We start from the raw sequence: 22,266 nt of genomic DNA, 5'->3' as shown, positions 1-22,266 counted from the left end.
TCTCTCCTATACATAGTTACAAAAGTCTTTGAGAAATCTTAGCAATATTCATCAGTATATAAAACAATAGCATACCATAACCAAGTGGCACATATAACATAATCCAAGGTTATTTTACCATTTGAAAATCAAACAACATAACCCCCACAATATCTGAAAAAAGGAGAACTACCACAGGATCATCTCAATAAGGACAGCAAAAGAATTTTATAAAATCTAATACCTAACCATGATAAAAACTGTCAACAAACTGAAACAGAAAGAAACTTCCTCAGTCTGATAAAGGGCATCTATAAAAATGTACAGCTATCATCACACGTAATGGTAAAAGACTGCATGTTTTCCTCTGAAATCAGAAAGACAAAAAAGAAGTCCACTCTCATATCCACCCGACATCATACTTGAGATCATAACCAGTGGACTAAGGAAGGGAAGAAAAATAGAAAGCATGTAGACCGGAAATGAAGAAGTAAAACTATGTTGATTCACAGAGAACACCTGTAGAAAATAGTAATGTACAGAAAAGCTACTAGAACTATTAAGAGATGTTCTAAGTTAACTTGCACCCCACTTGCCAATTCAAATGTTGAAATCCTAATTCCTAGTACCCCAGATTGTGACTTTATTTGGAGAAAAGGTCTTTACAGAGTTAAAATGAGGTCATCAGTTTGGGTCCTGTTGTAGACTGAATGTTTGTGGCCTCCCCAAATTAATATGTTGACATTCGAACCCCTCAGTGTGATGGCATCTGGAGTTGAGCCTTTGGGAGGTGATCAGGTCATGAGGGTGGGACCTTTATGCATGGTATTAGTGCCTTTATAAGAAGACATATCAGAGAACTTCCTCTTTCTCTCTGCTCTGCCGTGTAATGAGGCAAGAAGATGGCCATCTGGTGAGGAAGAGATCTTTCGCCGGAGCCTAAACATGCTGGCACACCTCATTCCAAACTTCCTAGGATTCAAAATTGTGAGAAATAAATTTCTGTCATTGAAGCCATCCAGTCTATGGTCATTGATAATAGCAGCCTGAAGGAAGGCGGGCTCTAATCTTATCTGACTGAAGTCTTCCTAGAAAGGGGGATTTGGAGTTGCCATGCATATAGGGAAAATGCCGTGTGAGCATGAAGACAAGCCAAAAAGAAAGGCCTGGAACTGATTCTTCCTTTATAGCCTTCAGAGGGATTCAATCCTGACAACACATTGATTTTGGACTTCTAACTTTAAGAAGTTTCTGTTGTTTAAGCTATCCACTTTGTGATGCTTTGTTATGGCAATCCTAGCCAATACAAGACAGGTTAGCAAGTCTGCAAGATACAACGTCATTTTATAAAAATAAATTGATTTCTTTATACAAGCAACATAATACTAGAAACTAAAAATTTTAAAAATCCACTTACAATAGTGTGCAGAAAAGGAAATAGGTACGGATGAATATAGCATTCTTAGCTAAGACTCAAAAAACCATGACTTATGAAAGAGAAAATTGAATTGACTCTATAAAAATCAAAAGTTTATGCTTTTTAAAAGACAGCATTAAGAAGTTGAAAAGACAAACAACACCTTTGGGGAAAATGTCTGCAAAACATATATCTGACAAAGGCTTTGTGTCCAAAATATATGAGAAATCATAGGAAGAAGACCAACAACTCAGTAAAAAAAACAGGCAAAATATTTTGAGACATGTCACAAAAGGAGGCATACAACTAGGTAATAAGCCCATCAAAAATGGCCAACATATTAGTCATCAGAGAAATTCAAATTAAATCCATCATGAGCTAACATTCACACCAAGCAGAGTGGCATAAATTAGAGACTGCCAATACCAAGTACTGGTGAGATATGCAGATTAAATCAAATCAAACACTCATGCACTGAAAAATACACAACCACTTTGGGAAAGATTTTGGGCATTTCTTAAAAATGTAAGCATTCATTTACTATTTGATGCAGTAATTTCACTTATATGTATTTTATAGGAGAAATGAAAACATATGTTCATGCAAAAGCTTGTATGCAAAAATATAGAAGCTTTATTCATAAAAGTTCCAAACAGGAAACAATACAAATGTCAATCAACAAGAAAATGGATAAACCAATTGTATATCCATGCAGAACCATACTACTAAAAAGTTAAAAGATAAGTAAATACAAGTACCATAAGGGTGAGTATCAAAAACATTATCTTGGGGCACATGGGTGGCTCAGTGGGTTAAACCTCGGTCTTCGGCTCAGGTCATAATCTCAGGGTCCTGGGATTGAGCCCCGCATCGGGCTCTCTGCTCAGCAGGGAGCCTGCTTCCCACCCCACCCCGCCAGCTGCCCTGCCTACTTCTGATCTCTCTCTGTCAAATATATAAGATCTTTAAAAAAAAGAAAAAAAAGAAAAGCATTATGTTGAGCAAAAGAAGCCAGATACGCAAGAGTATACACTATGTAATTCCAGTTACATGAAGCTCTAAAAACACATATATTTAATGTATAGTGACAGAAAACAGATCAGTGTGTTGGAGTGTGTCTTGGACTCTTAGGCAGCAGGTAACTGGAAAGTGACACAAGGAAACCTTCTCGTATGAAGGTTCCTTGTGCCGTGATTTTGATGTTGCCTGGGACGTGCATGTATTTTTCAAAATTCATTGCACTATACATCTAAAATTAGTGTATTTTATATGAATTATATCTCAATAAAAATTCAAAAGTAGGTCTAGATTTTCAAAATGGATAAAAACAAAAGAAAATCATGTGCTGCTTGCAAGAAAAGCATCTAAAGCATATAGACACAGAAATGTTGCAAATAAGAAGATGGAAAATATATTTCATCTAGTACTAACTACAACAGTAGACTCTAAAACAAACTGAACCAACAAACCAAAGTAACAACCACTACAACCACCAGTGCAACTAACCAGATAGCATTCCTTCATCAAGGAACTGACGCTGTGAGAGAGTTGAGAGTGAGAGAGACAAGCTCGTAATTAGATTCATGTCAAATTGTAAAATGATTTTAAGTCTTCATTTAGCTGAAGCATTATTATGAAATCATAAAAAAATAAAGTATGGCTTCAAATAATATGTTTTATTGTCTTCATGATTCAGAGAGACAGACTTCATTTATAGGAAGAACTTTCATGTTTTGGGGAGGAGGATAATTGATTAAAAGGAGGATGGCAACTTATTTAATTAAGCCTAAAAAGGAAATGCAGTGTGATGAGAAACAGATGATGACTGGACAGAATGTAGCTTGAGATAGTATTTCTTCTGAAAGGGAAAGATTTGAGCAGTTAAGTGCTACGAGGAAAACTGAGGAAGACAGGAGCAGTGGAATATTCTTGTTTACAACTCAGAGTGGAGTTCTGAGACACAAGGGGCTCCAGAACAGAGACTTTGAGTCAAAATATGCTTCTTGTGGTTGTAGCAGGAAAAGTAGAGAGAGGAATGGGTATAGATTTGGGCAAATTTGTAGATGTGGGTGACAGTCAGTTGAAGGCGTTCCTGTCAGACATCTTTCATTTTCTGCCAACTGGGAGATGTGGTCATGTTCTGAGAGCCAGAGTAGAGATAGTAGTTGGAGGAGATTAGAGAAATTTTAGACATGGGAGAAAGGACTGTGGAGCAGCATTGAGACGTCAGTTAGAGGTCATCTAATTAAAGTGGTTCCTATTGGGGTGCCTGGGTGGTTCAGGTGGTTAAGTGTCGGACTTCTGATTTCAGCTCAGGTTATGAACTTGAGGTCCTGGGATTGAGCCCCACATCTGGTTCCATGCTCACTGTGGAGCCGACTTGGGGTTCTAGGTCTCCCTCTGCTCCTCCCCCCACCCCAGCTTGTGCTCCCTCCCTCTCTCTCTCAAACAAATAAGTCTTAAAAAAAAAAATTAAGTGGTTCCTATCTGCGCAGTCCTGGAATTTTTCTTCAGCACCTTTCTGGAGCAACAGTGCTCTTAGGCAGGGTCTGGGCAGGTGCATGCATATAGGTTTGAGGAGACAGAACAAGAACCCAGGGAGTTGAGGATATTAGCAGAAGAGTGGTTTAAGTGATGGACCCGGAGATCTAAGGGGGAGAGGAAAAGATAGAAAGACTCAAGGGCACTGATTGGGCACAATCAGATGGTGGATGGGCACAGAGATGGTGGATGAATAATCCATAGAGAGTAGATTGACTCAGTGAGGGAGCAGAGTTAAAAGGAGAAGCAAGGGAGTTGAAAATGATGCTTAGAAGACATCTGTATTTTGTTGGATGCGATTTATCCCCTTCAGCCCCTAAAAATAGAGGCAGGGGAAGGAAATCATAACTGAAGTCACAAAAATAGTCTCCATCACATGATTCCCCTGTTTAAGAAGACAATGTATTTTTTAAATATTTTATTTATTTATTTGGCAGAGAGATAGCGAGAGAGGGAACACAAGCGAGGGGAATGGGAGAGGGAGAAGCAGCTCAGCTCTGAGCAGGGAACCTGATGTGGGGCTGGATCCCAGGACCCCGGAATCATGACCTGAGCCGAAAGCAGACGCTTAACGACTGAGGCACTCGGGCAACGTAGAAGTCAACGTATTTCTTTACTGATTATTATAGATGATTGAAGTACAGGCTTGGTTATACAGTGACCACTCAATAGGGATCTACTAAGAAATGAATAGATTGCAAATGTAATCTTTGAAAATCCTCTCTTACATGTCTTTCTAGTTCTGTTTTCCTTAGGCAACTAATAGTTGCCTAGGAAAGCAAAAGAGTTGTGATTAGTTTTGGAGTCAGAATTTGGTTCAAATCCCAGAACAACCAGATGCTAGACTAATTATGGCAGTGTCCAGTAAAAGTTCTCCTCACCTACTGGCTCCCTCCCCATTTTGGGGGGATACAAGGATAGTGAATAACAAGGCCTTTCTCCAGACCAAGACGGTCTTATTTTTTTTTTAAGATATTATTTATTTATTTGACAGAGAGAGATCACAAGTAGGCAGAGAGGCAGGCAGAGAGAGAGGAAGGGAAGCAGGCTTCCTGCTGAGCAGAGAGCCTGATGCGGGGCTTGATCCCAGGACCCTGAGATCATGACCTGAGCCAAAGGCAGCAGCTTAACCCACTGAGCCACCCAGGCGCCCCCGGTCTTAGTTTTTTTATGTGCAAAGTTACTAGACAGTTACCAGATATACAAAAGTAAATTAAAATAGATTTTAATCTACAGGAATTTTCGAGACTGTAGGAGAAATAGACACAAATATAAGGTATAACAAATTTCTGGGAAAGATGTAGGAAATAATTATTTCTAAGGGGTGGGTGAGAACAGGGAAGTTTTATGTAGAAAGTGGCATTGGAACTGGGTATTGAAAGATGAGCAGAAAAGGTAAGGGACTATCTAGAATGCAGTAACCATCTAATGAAAGATAGAGGGTTACGGAAAGCTTGGAACCTGTTGTAGAAGACAACAGCATCAGAGATAGAGTAATTTAACAATTCATTGTTTGGGTCCTGTCTATGGAAGCTTGTTTTTAACTGAATAGGGAAATAAAACAAGTACCTAAATACACACAAAATTAGTGGGCTTCATAATAAGGAGAGATTACATCCAGTTTTAGAGATTTTTCTGGCTGCAGTGTCCTGGAATCCAGCTCACAAGTGTTCAGAATCACCTCTTTAGAATATGATCAATAGAGGACGGCAGTTAAAAGTGAGATCCTGTATGTTCTAGATTCAATTTCAAATTAGGGAGCATCTACGTGCCTCAGTTAACTTTTAAATAAAAAGGAAATACTTTCCTCAAAGATTTGTTAAGAATGACAGTGGGTGGGGACGCCTGGGTGGCTCAGTGGGTTAAAGCCTCTGCCTTCGGCTCAGGTCATGATCTCGGGGTCCTGGGATAGAGCCCCATATCCGGCTCTCTGCTCAGCGGGGAGCCTGCTTCCCCTCTCTCTCTCTCTCTGCCTGCCTCTCTGTCTACTTGGGATCTCTCTGTCAAATAAATAAATAAAATCTTAAAAAAAAAAAAAAAAGAATGACAGTGGGTGAAGAATGCCTGGCAAGCAGAGTACCTCACATCTATGTCCTAAATTGTGTATTTAATAAGCAGATACCTGTAGAGTTCGCCAGCCAGCATAATTCCGCCGGTTGTAGGCGACAGACCACGCCTTCCCATGGGTCCGCCGGGTTCCCCGGCTTCTGCGGAAATAGCGGTTCAAAACGTCTTCCAGCCTCTGAGAACGCACGTGGTCTCGCCCTCCCACAACAACAAAAAAAAACACTAACTCTAGCGCCGGCCCTCGGTGGTGAGAGCTTGATTTTTAAATCCGTCCGAAAGAACCAATCAGAGCCGGCAGTCCGAGTGCGCGGAATCCGATTGGCCCATTTCTGCTTACGGTGACCAATAGGCTTGGAGGGTGAGTTTCGTCCGTCCCGGAAGCGGGCGAATCGAAAACCGGTGGCGGTCGCGGGCAGTTTGAATTGGAATCTGGGCTGAAGCCCGCGGAGGCTGCACCGGGAGCCTGACTCTCTGAGGGGTCGTCTTTCCTTCCCCGCCAGCAAGGTGAGTGTCCTGCGTGGGTCGTGGCGTCGGCGGCGGGTATGATGGGCGCTGGCCTTCCGCCCGGGGATCCTGGGCAGGGATGCCGGTGGAACCGAGCTCCCGGGGCCAGCGGACCGCCCCCTCCCACCTGAAGGGACTGGAGGATCCACCCGGCGGAGGTTTTCGGGGCTTGTCCGCGCTCTTCCGCTCCTGTGCTCGCACGAGTGTCCGCAGACCCTGCTCGGTCCTGAGCTTGCACTTCGGAGGATCAGATTCCTCTGTGAGATACATGAATTGGAGATTAGCAGGTATTTCCTAGCAACCGTCTAGGTCCAGAGCCAGTGGTTCCTTTTTGAAATGTGGGCGTCGGTCCTTTGTTGCGTGGAGGAGAGAAAAGTTTGGATTTTGATCTGCGCGGCACATTGGTGTTCCCGTTGTTATCCGCGAGAGCATTTCCCCTGTCTTCCACATTTCTTTGGACACGTTTGAGTGCCTGGCTCTGCTATGTTAGGAGGACCCAGAAATAAGTAAACGACGAGTCCTATCCTTGGTCTTTGTGTAGGAGAGCAGACAGGGTTTCCACCCTTAGGCTCAGCCGTGGCGCTATAGGTGACGACTGGGGTTTCTTGGAGATGGGAACTCTTTATAAAGGGAAAGCGTGAAAGTGGGCCTCCAGTGCCGGGGGTGGGTGATTTGGGCATAAGGAGTGCCCTCCCCATATTTAAGATAGAAAGAGCGTTTTCTGCAAAATCCTCCTTGCAGGAACCTTGACACCCGGGGCTTTTCTTCAACTACCCATCCTTCTTTACACCTGCTGCTCCTTAGGTGTCAATCTGGAGATTTACGCTTTTTGACCTTTGCCCCACTAGCTCCATACAGACGGTGAATGGTTGATGCTTTAATCTGATCAAAATTGGCTTGGTCTGGTGATTGTTTTAACTACTTCTTTATAGCTGTATCTTAGACTTTGCAATAGAAAAGCATTCAACTTGCTAGTTTTCCTTCTGTTTATTTTCCTCATCCCTATCATCTTCCTAAATTGATCCTTCTAATATTTTGTTGATGATGGCATCTTGATGTAATGATTTCAGTGGCTGGCAGCTCTGTTTAGGACAGTTATCCTTTTGTGCCTCTGGGCTATGGTACTCCCACCCCTGCATGAGCAAGCTGGATTGAAATGGAAGGAGAAGCCTATTGTGAGAGTGTAAAATTGTCCTTTGTTGGTGGAGAGGCATGAGATTTCTTCCAGCAGTTTCTGGGCAAATGGCAGTGGAGTTTAAGATGCTGCGTTCAAAGAACTGAGATCTGGAAAAAGAAACAAAATTAAACTGGCAGAGAAAACACTGCTTTTCAAGGCTTAATAGCTAAACCGTGTTTTCCATGAACTTTGCTCTCTAATCTTTGAACATCTTTTTATCATTCTTAGTACTTTTATCAACCGTTTATTAGTTCTGATAAAAAGTTTCATTGATACAGTCAGTTGAAGCAAGACACTAAAATGTTCGTGGATTTCATTTGTCAAAAAGTAGATTCTCACCTTGCTCAAATAGCTGGAAAATGAATGCTTTTCTTTAAGTTCCAGAGGCTAATGAATAAAGAACAATTAACATACTTTTCTCCCAGCTCATTTAAATTTTAGGAAATGTGGCTGTGAAGGAGGTAAGCCACTTCCCTCTTGGTACCAGTGGCTGAAATATACAAATGAAGTATTTTTGAGGATTAATATAATAACTAACAGATACAGAATGCTTCTTGGGAAATATAGGACTGTTCTAAGCCTTTGGAAAGTCACCGTCACTATTATCCACACTTTATAAATGAGGAAACCGAGGCACAGAGCCGTTAAATAACATGCCCAAGGTCACACATCTTGAAGGTGGCTGAGCTGGAATTTGAATTATTGAGGCTATATACAAGTTTCCACATCAAGGTCTGTCTGGAACATGGCTTTACCACATTTTGCAATGATTTTAGCACTTATATGTCATTCGCTCTTTGCTCATTCTTGCAATAATTCGACACACGATAACTGCTGGGAAGGAGAGATAGGGGGGCCTATGCCATCACAGACTATGACCAGGAGATATGGTCAGATTGGGGATCTCCCCAGGAAAGTCTTCTCAGAGGAAGAGGGACAAATTGTGCATTACAATGAGGTGAAGAGGCAAGGAGAGCATTTGCAGAATAACTTACCATGAGTCTTGTTTGTTTACACGATGTATTTCACCTGTAACCCCAGAGCAAAGTACTCCTGTTTTATATCATGAAAACAAAGTGAGCGGTAGAAAGCAGATAGCTAAGAAGTCAAACCTGAGAAATAGAAAAAACAGAGAGCCAGGGAAGCCGCACGAACATCTGGGGTACCTCGCAATCAGAGCTATTGGTGGCCACCTTTCAGGGGGTGGAGAAGATAGAGGTTATACGTCCTTATCTGTTGAAATGTGAAGCTTTGAAACTCCTTAGAGACTCATTAGTCTCTGAGACTTTTTGGTCCCTTTTTCCTACAGTAAGACCAACAGTCTGCTTATTCTTTCCAGTTTATTTATAAATGTGTGACTAGTAAAGAAAGGAGAGCAACATGAGCTGGGCTTTGGAAGAATGGAAGGAGGGCCTGCCCACCAGAGCTCTGCAGAAAATCCAAGAGCTGGAAGGCCAGTTGGACAAATTGAAGAAAGAGAGGCAGCAAAGGCAGTTCCAGCTGGAGACCCTCGAGGCCGCACTGCAGAAGCAGAAACAGAAGGTATCCCCCAAATGCTGGCTTTTAAAACCGTTCACTCAGTATTTGCATTGTTTGACCTTGGTCTGAAATTTCCAGAAAAATTAGCGCTCTCTTTGGGTGGCAATCCGACCCTCTCCTTTTTCTTCAGCCTCTGCCCCTCATTTCTCCTTACCTGCTAATATCGAGGGCTGCTGAGTTCTTTTTTAATTCCATTTGGGACCACACGTGGGAAATTGCTTTTGTATTCTGTACCAACATGGCCGGATTCTCTGACTCCGAATCTGGGGGCCATTATTAGGGTGCTTTGTGGTCCAAATGGATATTGCTTCCTGAGGGTGGGCTTTTCACGATGGTATTCCTGGACTACTTCTCTTGTGGGCTAGGAAATGAAAACTAAAACAGTGTTTCTTCCTTCCCTCTGCATTAGCCAACAAGCTGGTGGTACAGTCATGGCTTCTAAAATGGCTTTGCTAGTGGGAGAATTTTTACAACAACTTAGTTCAGCGGCCAAACTTTTTTTTTTTTTAAGATTTTATTTATTTAGGTGGGAGAGAGAGAGAGGGCGGCGGTGGGGGCAGAGAGCGCACAAGTCGGGGGAAGGAGCAGAGGGACAAGCAGACTCACCACTAAGCAGGGAGCCCTACCTAGGATTCGATCCTAGGACCCTGAGATCATGACCTGAGCCAAAGGCAGACGCTTAACCGACTGAGCCACCCAGGCACCCCACACTTTAAAATGAATTACTAAGGAGATTTATAGGGGTTTTTTTTGGTTTGTTATACTTGAAAGAACATTAAACCCTCCCTTTCCAGGAAGGATACTTTTAGCCCTGACCAAAGACAGTGTAATTCCTGACTTTGTAGAACTTTCCTATCTACAAGCTTCAAAGTGAGGTCATTTAAAATAATCTGTGTTCGTGGGGAACCTGGGCGGTGCAGTCAGTTAAGCATCTCACTCTTGGTTTCCACTTAGGTCATGATCTCAGAGTTGTGATATCGAGCCCCTGTCAGTCTCCGGGCTCAGCATGGAATCTGCTTGGACTTTTTCTTTTTCTCCCTCTCCCTCTGCCCGTGCTCGTGCTCTCTCTCTCTCTCAAATCTTTAAAACATTTTTTTTGTGTGTTTGTGAAGAAACACTGACCTGTAGATTACAGCAACTACGTCTCAAAATAATAATAATAATAATCGGTGTTGCACTCAGATTTACAAATACTTGATAAATTCCCAAAGTCGAGACCTATTTCTTTCTGGACGATTTCTGTTAGGTTGAGAATGAAAAAACAGAGGGCGCCAACCTCAAAAGGGAGAACCAAAGCTTGATGGAGATATGTGAGAATCTGGAGAAGACCAAGCAGAAAATTTCTCATGAACTTCAAGTCAAGGAGTCACAAGTGAATTTCCAAGAAGGGCAGCTGAACTCCAGCAAAAAACAAATAGAAAAATTGGAACAGGAACTGAAAAGGTAATTATTTTTGAGTGGTATTAATGTGGATATCCTTTATATGTGTTCATTGGATCCTTTTATCTTTTCCTTTGATGATGTAATTTTACGTTGCAATCATTTTCGCAATGAAATAAACAATGACTTGAGAAAAATTAATTCTTCTGTACTTCAGTCCTATCATGGCCTGGCTCAGTAGTACGTATATTCATTAAATGGCTTCTCGCTTATTCATTTATTCATTCAAGATATATTTATTAAGCTGCTTCATGGGCCAGATGCTGTGTTTATTACTGGATGATATAATATTAAATAATACCAAATCTCCCAATAGCGAGTACTAGAAGATGGAGGGGAGTTAAGCATGGCTAATACTGATGGCTTATGTTTCTTCCTCTGAGTGGAAAAGCTGTTATAGATAATGAGACAGAACTAGGGAATTTCAGGGGCACCTGGGTGGATCAGTGGGTTGAAGCCTCTGCCTTCAGCACAGGTCATGGTCTTGGTCCTGGGATCGAGCCCTGCATCGGGCTCTCTGCTCAGTAGGGAACCTGCTTCCTCCTCTGTCTCTGCCTGCCTCACTGCCTACTTGTAATCTCTGTCCATCAAATAAATAAATAAAATTAAAAAAAAAAAAAAAAGAACTAGGGAATTTCAAAAGACCTAGGAGCACTGAGGGCCCAGTTGAGGTTGGAGACCAGGAATTTGTAACAGGACCCGTCTATAGAGTTGTTTGCCCCACCCCCCCCACCCCACCTCCTTTTAGCATCTGGGTTGTAAATGCTGAGAATATGAACAGGAGGATTGACTTAGGGTTGTTTTTAGCCAGGGTAATGGGATGGAAGACGGTGGAATGATTGGGGGTGCTGAGAAGAGGGTGGTTAAAATCGTGTGCCATGAAATCTAGGCTGGAGAGGGAAGGAAGTGTACTCAAGAAGAGTTTCCTCCTGAGGTCCCCATCTTCCATCTTAAGCATCACATAACCAGTTTGCCAAATCCTCAAACAATTTGAGACATTAATCAAAATAAATCTAGTGGGACCAAAATACACTAGCTTATAAATGGTATTTTCTTATTGCAATAGTGGAGTTTTGTCAAAATACCAAGAAGTAGTACAGGCAGGAAGCAAAGTGGATGTTAGCAGATTGTCCCATTGTTGATTCTGCTAATACACACCCAGAAATTTAAAAATAAAAAAAAATTTTCATTTTGAAATAACTTTAGATTTACAGAAACAGTTGTTAACATCTTACATAACCAAAGTGCAGGACCAAACCAGAAATAAACATTGATTCAGTACTATTAACTAAACTATGGACCTTATTAGAATGTCACTTATTTTCCAGTCACAATCTGTCTCTGTTCTAGACTCGGATCTAGGATTGCACATGATATTTAGTTGATATTTTCTTAGTCTCTTTCTAAGCTGTGACAGTTTCTTGTTTTTTATGTCGTTGAAATTGTTGAAGAGTCTGATAGAGTCTAATAGAGTCTGCTCTATTGTAGAGCAGTCCTCAAGTTAGGCCTGTCGGCTGTTTTTTCACTGACGAGATCACAGTTTTTCAGCAGTGGCACAATTCACATCTGGGACTGGATGGTCTTTTGCTGAGGAAAGCTGTCTTGTGCGTTGTGGGATACCTAACAGCATTTCTGGCCTCTACCCACTAGATGCCATCCACCTGCCTGTTTTGATAATCAAACATGTCTCCAGGCATCGCCAAATGCCTTTGGGGAGGTAAAATCATCTTGGATTGAGAACCACTGGGTCAGATTGAGGTTATGAGTTTTGGGTGAGAAGACCACAGAAGGAGCGATGTGCCTTTCTCAGTGTATCCTTGTAGAGGATACGTGACCTAATACAACTTTTACCCTGATTCCCTGGCTGATTAATAAATATCATGATACCAAGAATTTTTTTTCCTAACGTAGCTGCAATAATCTTAATTCTACTTACCTCTCGAATAAATTTTTGCAAGTTAAAACACTTTAAAATTACTCTTATTTGTTTTCCTGTGAAGATAATTTAGGTACACAGAAATATCTTCCTAATTTTGGTTCTTACCCACATAGGAAGGTGGCTCTCTTATAAGTTGTATGTTAGAATGATAAATAACTTCTGTCTCCTTGAATTTTTTCGTTTTCTTGTTTACTGTCTGCCATACCAGACTCCATGAGACTAGGGACCTGGTCAGTCTTATCCGCGTTCCCCACGCACCTGGCAGGCCCTCAAATATTTGTCAAATGAATAAGTGAGAGACAAGTAGTTGTTTTTGGAAAACAGATGCCAAGGAAGTAGGAAGTTTACTTTATGAATGCCAGAATAGTTTTCTTTGAAAGCATATTTTGGCTGCTGGTTTTAAAAATACTGATTTTCTTTTTATTTATTTTTAAAGATCTTATTTATTTGAGAGAGAGAGCAAGCTGAGGGAGAGGCAGAGGAGGAGAGAGAGGGAAAGAATCTCAAGCAGGCTCCCCGCCAAGTGTTGTGCCCCATGTGGATTCGATCCCTTGACTCAGGGATCCTGACCTGAGTGGAAACCAAGAGTCAGTTGCTTAACTGGCTGAGCCACCCAGGCTCCCTAGAAATACTGGTTTTAATAATTTAGACAGAAATGTTTGTATTTTTAACATTTTAGGTAAACATATTTTTGTATACATGTCTGTATTGCAAAGTGACATTTGGTGGGAAGACTTGCAGATCTAAAGTGCAGAGTTGTGTGGGATACCTGGCAACTTGGTTAAGTGTTAGCTTTATTATTATCAGTTGTTATTGTTGGGGTTAGGATAGCACATTTAGTTTAGAAGTATTTTTATTACCTGTGATGTAGATATAGATGTTTATAAACATTTACAAACTATATAAACCTCAGACTGTAAAAACTATTAAGAATACAGTTTTCCAGAATATAAAAGCTATAAACTACAACAACTTTTGAGTGTATTCAAATTCCCACTGGTAACCTTCAGGTGCAGGCTGAAACTTACCTTCTCCAGCAGTGGCCACTGATCAGGTTTCTGGAAGGTCTCAAACAAGTTAGTCTGGACTATTGGAAATGTTGGTAAAAACTGTTGAGTATTGACAATCCCATAGTTAAACCCAGCAGAAAGATGCTTAATTTCGTGCTGTTTTTGGTGGCGTTTTTTTTCTTTATAGGAAATAGAAATAAAGGTTTATAGGACCTTAGAGGTTTATAGGTTTTTTCCTTTATAGGAAATAGGAGAAATAAAGGTTTATAGGAATAAAGCAGGGTATAGTTTTATATTTTAAATAAACTTTTTTTTCTAATGAAAGGATAGATAGAGGGGGATGAAATGTGAATTTGAGAGGAAAAAGAAACACTGAGTCTACAAGGTTTTTTAAAATTCATCTCTAAAATCACCAAATTTGTCACACCTTTGGTAGTCTGTAGACCTACACCATTCATCATGGTGGCTACTGGCTACATGTGGCTGTTATGTGCTTGAAATGTGGCAATTACAAATTGAGATGTGACAGGGGTGCCTGGGTGGCTCAGTCTGTTAAGCATCTACCTTCAATTCAGGTGATGATACCAGGGTCCTGGGATCAAGTCTTGCATTGGGCTCCCTGCTCAGCAGGGAGTCTGCTTCTCCCTCTCTTTCTGTCCCCTCTCCTGCTTGTGTTCTCTCTCTCTCTCTTTCTCTCTCTCTCTCAAATAAAATCTTAAAAAAAAATCAAATTGAGATATGCTATAAGTATGCAATGCATACCAAATTCTGAAGGTTAAATAGAAAAAAATGTAAAATATCTCAATAATTTTAGTGTTGACTGCAAGTTGAAATGATGATATTTTAAAAATATGGAGTTAAATAAAATACTAAGATTAAATTCATTTGTTTCTTGTTACTCTTTACATGTTAGTAGAACCTTTCTATTGGACAGTGCTGTTACTTACCAGGAGCTTAAATCTGATTATTTGATTTGTAGAGCAGTCCTTTTTAGCCCAGACATTGCTTTTTCCTCCCACACTGAGGTTGGAGCTGAGTGGGGCTAGGGCACTGTGTCACTTCCCTCACTCCTTGTTTTGAGCGTCATGTCCATGAGAAAGAGACTGCTGCTCATCATTAGCTCTTCTATGGGGTATTCATTTCATTTCTTGTGTTGAGCTAAAATCAGAGACATTACAGACTTGTGAGAATTGAGTCCTCTTAACTTAGGTTGTTTGATTCTGAAAGGTGCTCAGAACTTAAGTGATAGAAATATTCTGTGCATATATACAACATATAGCTTACTTTTCCCATTTCTTTGTGACTTTCTCCAGCCCTGTTTTCTCTAGATGCATTATGTTAACTTGATTTTTGTGTCTCTGTTTTTAAAGATTTTATTTATTTAACAGACAGATATCACAAGAAGGCAGAGGGGCAGGCAGAGAGACAGAGAGAGAGAGGGAAACAGGCTCCCCGCTCAGCAGAGAGCCTGATGCAGGGCTCGATCCCAGGGCTCTGGGATCATGACCTGAGCTGAAGCCAGAAGCTTTAACCCTCTGAGCCACCCAGGCACCCCTTTGTGTCTCTGTTTTTTTTTTTTTTTTTTTTTAAATGTCATAAAATACATGGCAAGTTTATGTTTTTATAATGACTTAATATCACAAGTGATGTCATTCAGTTTTGTGATTTGAGCCCATTTTTTAGTGATGTTAATTTCTTCCTCTGCTTCTGAAGTTCTGGGTTTTTTTGTTGTTGTTATTTGTTTGTTTTTAAATATTCCTGTGTCTTTCTTTGCCTTGGAGTAAAAAATTTGCTGAGAGTACATTCCCAACCTCCCAGCCCTATAACCATAGTGTCATTACAGACCTTCATCATAGCTTTTGTAATATTGCAATCATAGGTTTATATTTCTGTTTCCCTAACCAGACTGAGTTCCTTTGAAGAGGGGGAACTGAGTTTGGGTCTGTCCCATAAGTTAGTTCTTATGAAATGTCTGTTGGACCAAGGAAGTGGTAAGAATTCTCAGAGGGTGGGGTTTTTATAAGTTTATTACTCTCTGGGAACAGGTGGTGCTAGTGTTTGGCAGCATTTGCTCTGATCTGATCTTCTGGGTCCTTTCCTAACAGGTGCAAATCTGAACTTGAAAGAAGCCAACAGGCTGCACAGGCTGCGGATGTCTCTCTGCATCCGTCCACGACACCACAAAAAATCTTTGCAACTCCACTGACACCAAGTCAGTATTATAGTGGTAAGGATTATTTCCCTTCATTGCTCTTTGACTGGGATCTTAATTCTGCCAAAGAAATCACATAATTCATCTTTGAATTCAACTTTTAGCTTGGGCATTAAAAAAATAAACCTTTTAATTTGGGCCTTAATGGGCTACATACCCATTTGTGTATCTGTGTAGTGGAGCCACCCACTTAAGCCTTTCAACTTTTCATTTTAGCCTGGAGTGTGTTTTAAAAAAAAAATCAGGTTCAGAATATTCAAACCCAGCGTCTGTTTACTTAGTGTACTGCAATATTCATTTCCAAACTATTACGATGATTGTTGACCTGTGAATTTCTTTACAAAATCAATGACCAAAGTAAAACTGTATCTCATTGTCTTTGTTTAGGTTCCAAGTATGAAGATCTAAAAGAAAAATATAATAAGGAGGTTGAAGAACGAAAAAGATTAGAGGCAGAGGTTAAAGCCTTGCAGGCTAAAGTAAGTTAATGATGGGTCTTTTCAGTGGAGTATGTAGTTGAACAAGTACTTTGATAAACAGGAGTCCAAGGTTAGAGAAAAATCCGGTTCATGTAGAGCTTGACACGTTTTTCTTACATTGAGAAGGTAAAGTTCCTGGCTGATTACATTAGTTATAATTACTTGTTGGTTTTAAAAGCAAGTAGAAGCAAAAAGTAGTGTGGGGAGATCAGTTTATCCCTAGACAATAGATGTTCATCAAATTCTACAGAAATTGGAGCCATAGGGGCGTCTGGGTGGCTCAGTGGGTTAAGCCTCTGCCTTCGGCTCAGGTCATGATCCTGGGGTCCTGGGATTGAGCCCCGCATCGGGCTCTCTGCTCAGCAGGGAGCCTGCTTCCCTTTCTCTCTCTCTGCCTGCCTCTCTGCCTACTTGTGATCTCTCTCTCTCTGTCAAATAAATAAATAAAAATCTTTAAAAAAAAAAAAAAAGAAATTGGAGCCATATAATTATTTCCCTATGGAGACGTAATGGTAAGGAGAGGGGAGGACCAGGGTAATTCTAGACATTCACTAGCTGGCCTTATCACCTGGAGGCCATTGGCTGCTTCCCATTCAGTCCTTATGGAATGTACTGATTGCCACGAGGGACATGGGGTTTAAGGGTCATTATTTATGAAATATTTATTTAGAGGAGAGAATTATCAAGATAATCTCCCCAATTCTATTAAGTAAGTTACAGAGACTCAAATTTTAAGCTCCATTTTGGTATGGGTAGATAGGCAGAGGGGTGGGTGACGAGGTTTGTTTGAATGTCAGCAAAAGAAACAAAATGCAGGTTTCAAAAACCCCTGCTTCTAGTTTAGGGACTGACCCACATATACCTGGTATCTGTAGAATTTACCTTTAGCATTTCCGCTTGTGTGATATCACTTGCTACAGAAAAGGCGGTGGGGGGAGAAAAACAACAACCTAAATCCCAGTTTTGCACTTTATGTATTTGTGCTAACCATAAGAACTCGCTGAAATGGGACAATTCAAACAGCTTAAGGCAGGATTTCTAAGTAAGATACTTATGTACTGAGGATCACGAAGTACCTGTGAGAGCTTGACCCTTTAATTATTCTCCTGCCTTTAACCCTTGTTTGGAGATCACTGGGATTCTGATATGTAGCAAAAGTATTGGTTCTCACGGTGGAGTAAAAATTAAACAGTAATTCTCTGGTTTGTTTTAGAAACATCATGTGTTTTGTGATCAGTTCAGTCATTGGTGCCCACTTTCCTTCTGACATTGATTCCCATAGTTTTCTTGGTGGAGAAATTTGAGTCTGCAAACACGAAACCTCTCTGTGTGGCAAAGAAAAGATTTTGCTATAAAAAAATTTAATGCACCGGGGCACCTGGGTGGCTCATTTGTTAAATGTCTGCCTTCAGCTCAGGTTATGATCCTAGGGTCCTAAGATCGAGACCCGCATTGGGATCTCTGCTCAACAAGAAGCCTGCTCCTACTTCTCTCACTTCCCCTGCTCCTGTTCCCTCCTTCGTTGTGTCTCTTTCTGTCAAATAAATAAATAAAATCTTTAAAAAAAAAGATGAATGCACCATCTATAATCATGTCTTGATATTAGTCAGAATGGAGGTAAAGAGAACAAAAGAAGGAGATAAGGGGATTATCTGATGAGGACTGAGAAATATATAGACTTGTTGAATCATTGTACACTTGAAACTAACATAACGCTGTATGTTAACTATACTTGAATTAAAAAAATAAGGAATTCAGAGCAATTGCAAATCCACAAATGTGTGTTACATAAAACACCTTATATGACATTTTTTGGGAGTGGTATGGTGGAAAGTGAGATTCTTGAAAGAATTCTTTAGGTTAATATTTAGTTTCGATCCTCTTTGTGCAAAGCTAGGGGAGGAGGTGACCAAGGATAGGCCAAGGACACCAAATTTCAGAACTCAAAATGATAGTGAATACTCACTTGTTTTTAATGGACTATATGAGAGATACAGAATAAATATAAAAACTGAGCCCATTTTAATAGATTACTGCCTTAAGCTTTCAGTGCTGAAGTGTAACCATTAGTTCCTTCCCTAGATACTGCAACCTTATGGTTCCCTTGACTTGATGAACATTCTTTCTTGGTATGCAGTGGGAAGTGGTCATTTCTTGGCATTATGTCCGTATGCTCTATCTGACAATAACCTTGAATATTGAGATGTTTAAGGGGCCCTAAAGAGTTTCTGTCTTTACAGAAAACGAGTCAGCCTACTCCCCAAAACACAATGAATCACCGGGACATTGCACGACATCAGGCTTCCTCATCCGTATTCTCGTGGCAACAAGAAAAGACCCCAACTCGGCTTTCATCGAATGCGCTAAAAACTCCGATTAGGAGAGAGTTCTCTGCATCTCACTTCTCTGGGGAACAAGAGGTGACTCCAAGTAGATCAACTTTGCAAACAGGGAAAAGAGATGCTAATGGCAGTTTCTGTGATAATTCGAGCAATTCTCACCTTTTGGACCAATTAAAAGCCCAGAATCAAGGTAACTTTGTGAGCTAAATTAAATTGAAGTTAAATTTTCCCGAGATAATTTCCAAGGTGATTCCAGAAGTTTATAGTCCTAGAAGGTACTTGTGTGTTCTGTTAGTTACATCAAAACTCAACCTCTCAATCTGGTGATGTGAAATACTGCTTTGGGGATAAAAGATACCATAGTTCTGGAATGTACCTTTATTTGTACTAGAAAGCTGGTACCCAGAAACTTTCAAACGTAGTCTTGAGTGACTTTGTCTTTCTAGAAGTAGAGTGAGTAGGTCGGTTACAGTAGCCTTGCCCCATTCTTCTTTTCGGGCTTCTCTCGTGGCCCATGGAGCAAGCCTGGGGTCTGGCAGCTTTGGCCAGAGGTGTGGCCCATGTCTGTGGGCAGCTTTGCTCTATACTGCCAGCTTGTCCATGTAGGAACCAACCTGTAACACTGGCTGGAGTATCACACCACAGCTGACAGCCAAGGGCACCAGGTGGTGTTTTGGAATCTACTGTGCAGAAGATAATTTCCAGTGCTATAGTATATTGCAAATCATTGACGGTGTTTGCTGGTGAGAATTGTCAAACTGCCAATGCCATTGGAACCAGTATTATATGTATGTAGGGGGAAAAAAAAAGAAAAAAAAATTATCGTTAATTTTGGCAGTATAGGAGACTCACACTGTCTTGATCTTTACTGGAGGTAAAACTACCAGAGAATACAGGAAGGTGAATTTTGCACTTCTTAGCACTCATTTGCATTGACACAAAACAAATACTAGTTTGCCAGCATATAAAACTAAGTAGTAATTTTAATGTGGAGTATCATACAGTATACAGTTTTTTCAGCCTCAATAAGACACTCCTCATGACTTTAGAAAACCATTTTCTTTCCCAAGTTTCTCTGAACACATTGGAAAATTTGTTTCACCTGCTTCCTATGGGATACTTGAATACAAATGACAATAGAGATTAACCATTGAATTAAATCGAATTAAAGTAGTTTCTGTGTTTAGTGTGAATTTATATTTATCCCACCAAAGATTTCAGAGCAGAGTAATAACATAAATGATACATTCTGAATTGAGCTATATTAATTTGTCAAAATTATATATTAATTAAAATGTGGCTTTTGTATGTCATTTAAGACCTAAGGAACAAGATTAGTGAGTTGGAACTACATCTGCAAAGACAAGAGAAAGAAATGAAAGGCCAAGCAAATAAATGTCAAGAACTCCAACTCCAACTGGAGAAAGCAAAAGCAGAATTAGTTGAAAAAGAGAAAATTCTGAATAAAAATAGGGATGAACTGGTGAGATCAACAGCACAGTATGACCAAGCATCAACCAAGGTACTGGACTTCTCATGTGTTGTTGAAAACCTACATTTTATCATACAGTTCTTTGGAAATTTTTTTCTTAAAATACTTCAACACTAAAATTTTTGAAATGTTAGTAATGAACCTCATTAATACATACTAGGCGGTATTGATGCAATTGAACTAGTAAGTTCTTTTAGAGTTGGGCAGATGTGGGGTGAAATCCAGACTGCATGTTTTCCCAGCAAAGTGACTTGGGCAAGTCACTGGTCTCTTGTCCATCTAAGAGGGTGGGGAAGAATAAAGATCATGTATATATGGCACTTGACACATATAAGAGGAGACTAAGTAATGGAGCTTTAAAAGAAGCAGGGACACCTGGGTGGCTCAGTTGGTTAAGCATATGCCTTCTGCTCAGGTCATAATCCCAGGGTCTGGGGATTGAGCCATGCATTGGGATCCCTGCTTAGCAGGGAGTCTGTTTCTCCCTCTGCCTGACGCTCCTGTGCTTATACTCTCTCTCTCTCTGTCTGATAAATAAATACAGTCTTTAAGAAAAAAGAAAGAAAGAAAATGTGAGACTTTAAGAAGCACTCAAGAGGGCAGGGAAGCTGGTAGAGTCAAAGAGTTTTTGAGGTTTATGCTGAGAACCTTGAAATTAATCCTATTAGATCCATGTCTGATGTGGGCCTAAGGAATTTACTTTTAATAAACTCTAGATATTTCTAAGGCAGCAGGTAAGAAGCACTGTAGTAGGTAGACTTATATCGTCTGTTTGCCTTGTGAGGAGAGGTTCTTTCTTTCTTTTTAAAATTATGTTAAGATAATTGTAGATTTACATGTAATTGTACAAAATAGTAGCTTATTAATATGGTGGGTTACATTGATTGCTTTTCAGATATTTGAACAAGCTTTGTATCCTTGGAATAAAACCTACAAGACCATGGTATATAATTCTGTTTATATATTTCTAAATTTTATTTGCTGATAATTCGTTGAGGATTTTTGTGTCTATGTTCACGAGAGATATTGGTCAGCTGTTTTCTATTTTTGTTCTTTCTTTAGTATTTGTATCAGAGATCATACTAGCTTCATGAAATGAATTGGGAACTGTCATGATTTTGTGGGTCATGAGATAAAGCTCCACGTTGGGCTCTGCACTCAGTGTGGAACGTTCTTGAAATTCTCTCCCTCTCCTGTTTCTCCTGCTCATGCACTCTCTCAAATAAATAAGTCTTTAAAAAATTACAAATTTAATTTTTAAAATAGATATATAGCTCCTAAAATTATTTATTTCATACTGGATGAGTTGGGATAGCTTGTGTTTTTTGAGGAAATGGTCCATTTTATCCAAATTTTTAAACTTAAAAATGTAGTTTTTGTAGTATTATTCTTTTGATGTTGTTCAGTGAGGTGATATTCTCTTTCTGATATTTATGCCATTTTCTCTTTGCCAATCTTGCTAGAGATGTGTCAATTTTGTCAATAATGACAATAAAATTTGTCAGTTTATTGATCTTTTGTTGATCTTTCCAAAGAGTCAGCTCTTTGGTTCATTTATTTTCTTTTTTCAATTTTATATATTTTTGCTCTGTTATTTCCCTCTGCTTGCTTTGGGTTTATTTTGCTCTTCTTCTGGGTTGTTGAGGTGGGGAGCTTAAATGATTGATTTTGAGACTTTTCTTTTCTAATGTAGACAATTAAAGCTATAAATTTCCCTTAGTACTGCTTTAGCTATGTCCTACAGATTTTGATATATTGTCTTTTTACTCTTATTCCATTCTGTGTATTTTTATTTGCTTAAGACTTCCTCTTTGCCCCATGAATTACTTAGAAATACCTTACTAAATTTCCAAGTGTTTGGAGATTTTCTTCTTCCTGTTATTGATTTCCATTGTGTTCAGAGAACATACTGTATGATTTCAAATCTTCTAAGTTTGTTGAGGCTTGTTTTATGGCCTAAGACAATGATCTACCTTGGTATATGTTTCATGGGCACTTGGGGGAAAAAGTATATTCTGTTGTTGGGTGAAGTGTTCTCAAATTATCCTTAGCCCCAAATTATCTGTTGGTTGATGGTGTTGTTGAATTCTATATTTATGCTCGTTTCCTGTCTATCAGTTGTTGAAAG

General features: G+C 40.0%; 1 protein-coding gene across 3 annotated transcripts in view; it reads left to right on the top strand.

Annotated features, from left to right (window-relative positions):
• The first annotated feature begins 6,393 nt into the window (after nt 1-6,393).
• The window catches only part of CENPF (centromere protein F), a 61,920-nt gene continuing 46,047 nt past the window's right edge, over nt 6,394-22,266 (top strand). For 2 of the 3 annotated variants that reach the window (XM_032862745.1, XM_032862743.1), the window contains exons 1-7: nt 6,394-6,508; nt 9,025-9,227; nt 10,471-10,667; nt 15,719-15,840; nt 16,213-16,304; nt 18,545-18,836; nt 19,966-20,168. In XM_032862745.1, the coding sequence (XP_032718636.1) occupies nt 9,066-9,227; nt 10,471-10,667; nt 15,719-15,840; nt 16,213-16,304; nt 18,545-18,836; nt 19,966-20,168 (1,068 nt within the window). In that variant the 5' untranslated portion in view covers nt 6,394-6,508; nt 9,025-9,065. The remainder of the gene's footprint in view (nt 6,509-9,024; nt 9,228-10,470; nt 10,668-15,718; nt 15,841-16,212; nt 16,305-18,544; nt 18,837-19,965; nt 20,169-22,266) is intronic. The other variant, XM_032862744.1, reaches the window with a different exon arrangement.

This window comes from Lontra canadensis, unplaced genomic scaffold (assembly GCF_010015895.1).
Source record: "Lontra canadensis isolate GAN:19392208 unplaced genomic scaffold, GSC_riverotter_1.0 scaffold24, whole genome shotgun sequence".
Lineage (NCBI taxonomy): Eukaryota > Metazoa > Chordata > Mammalia > Carnivora > Mustelidae > Lontra > Lontra canadensis.
Note: the sequence above shows the minus strand (reverse complement) of the source record. Positions and strands in the feature narration are given on the sequence as shown.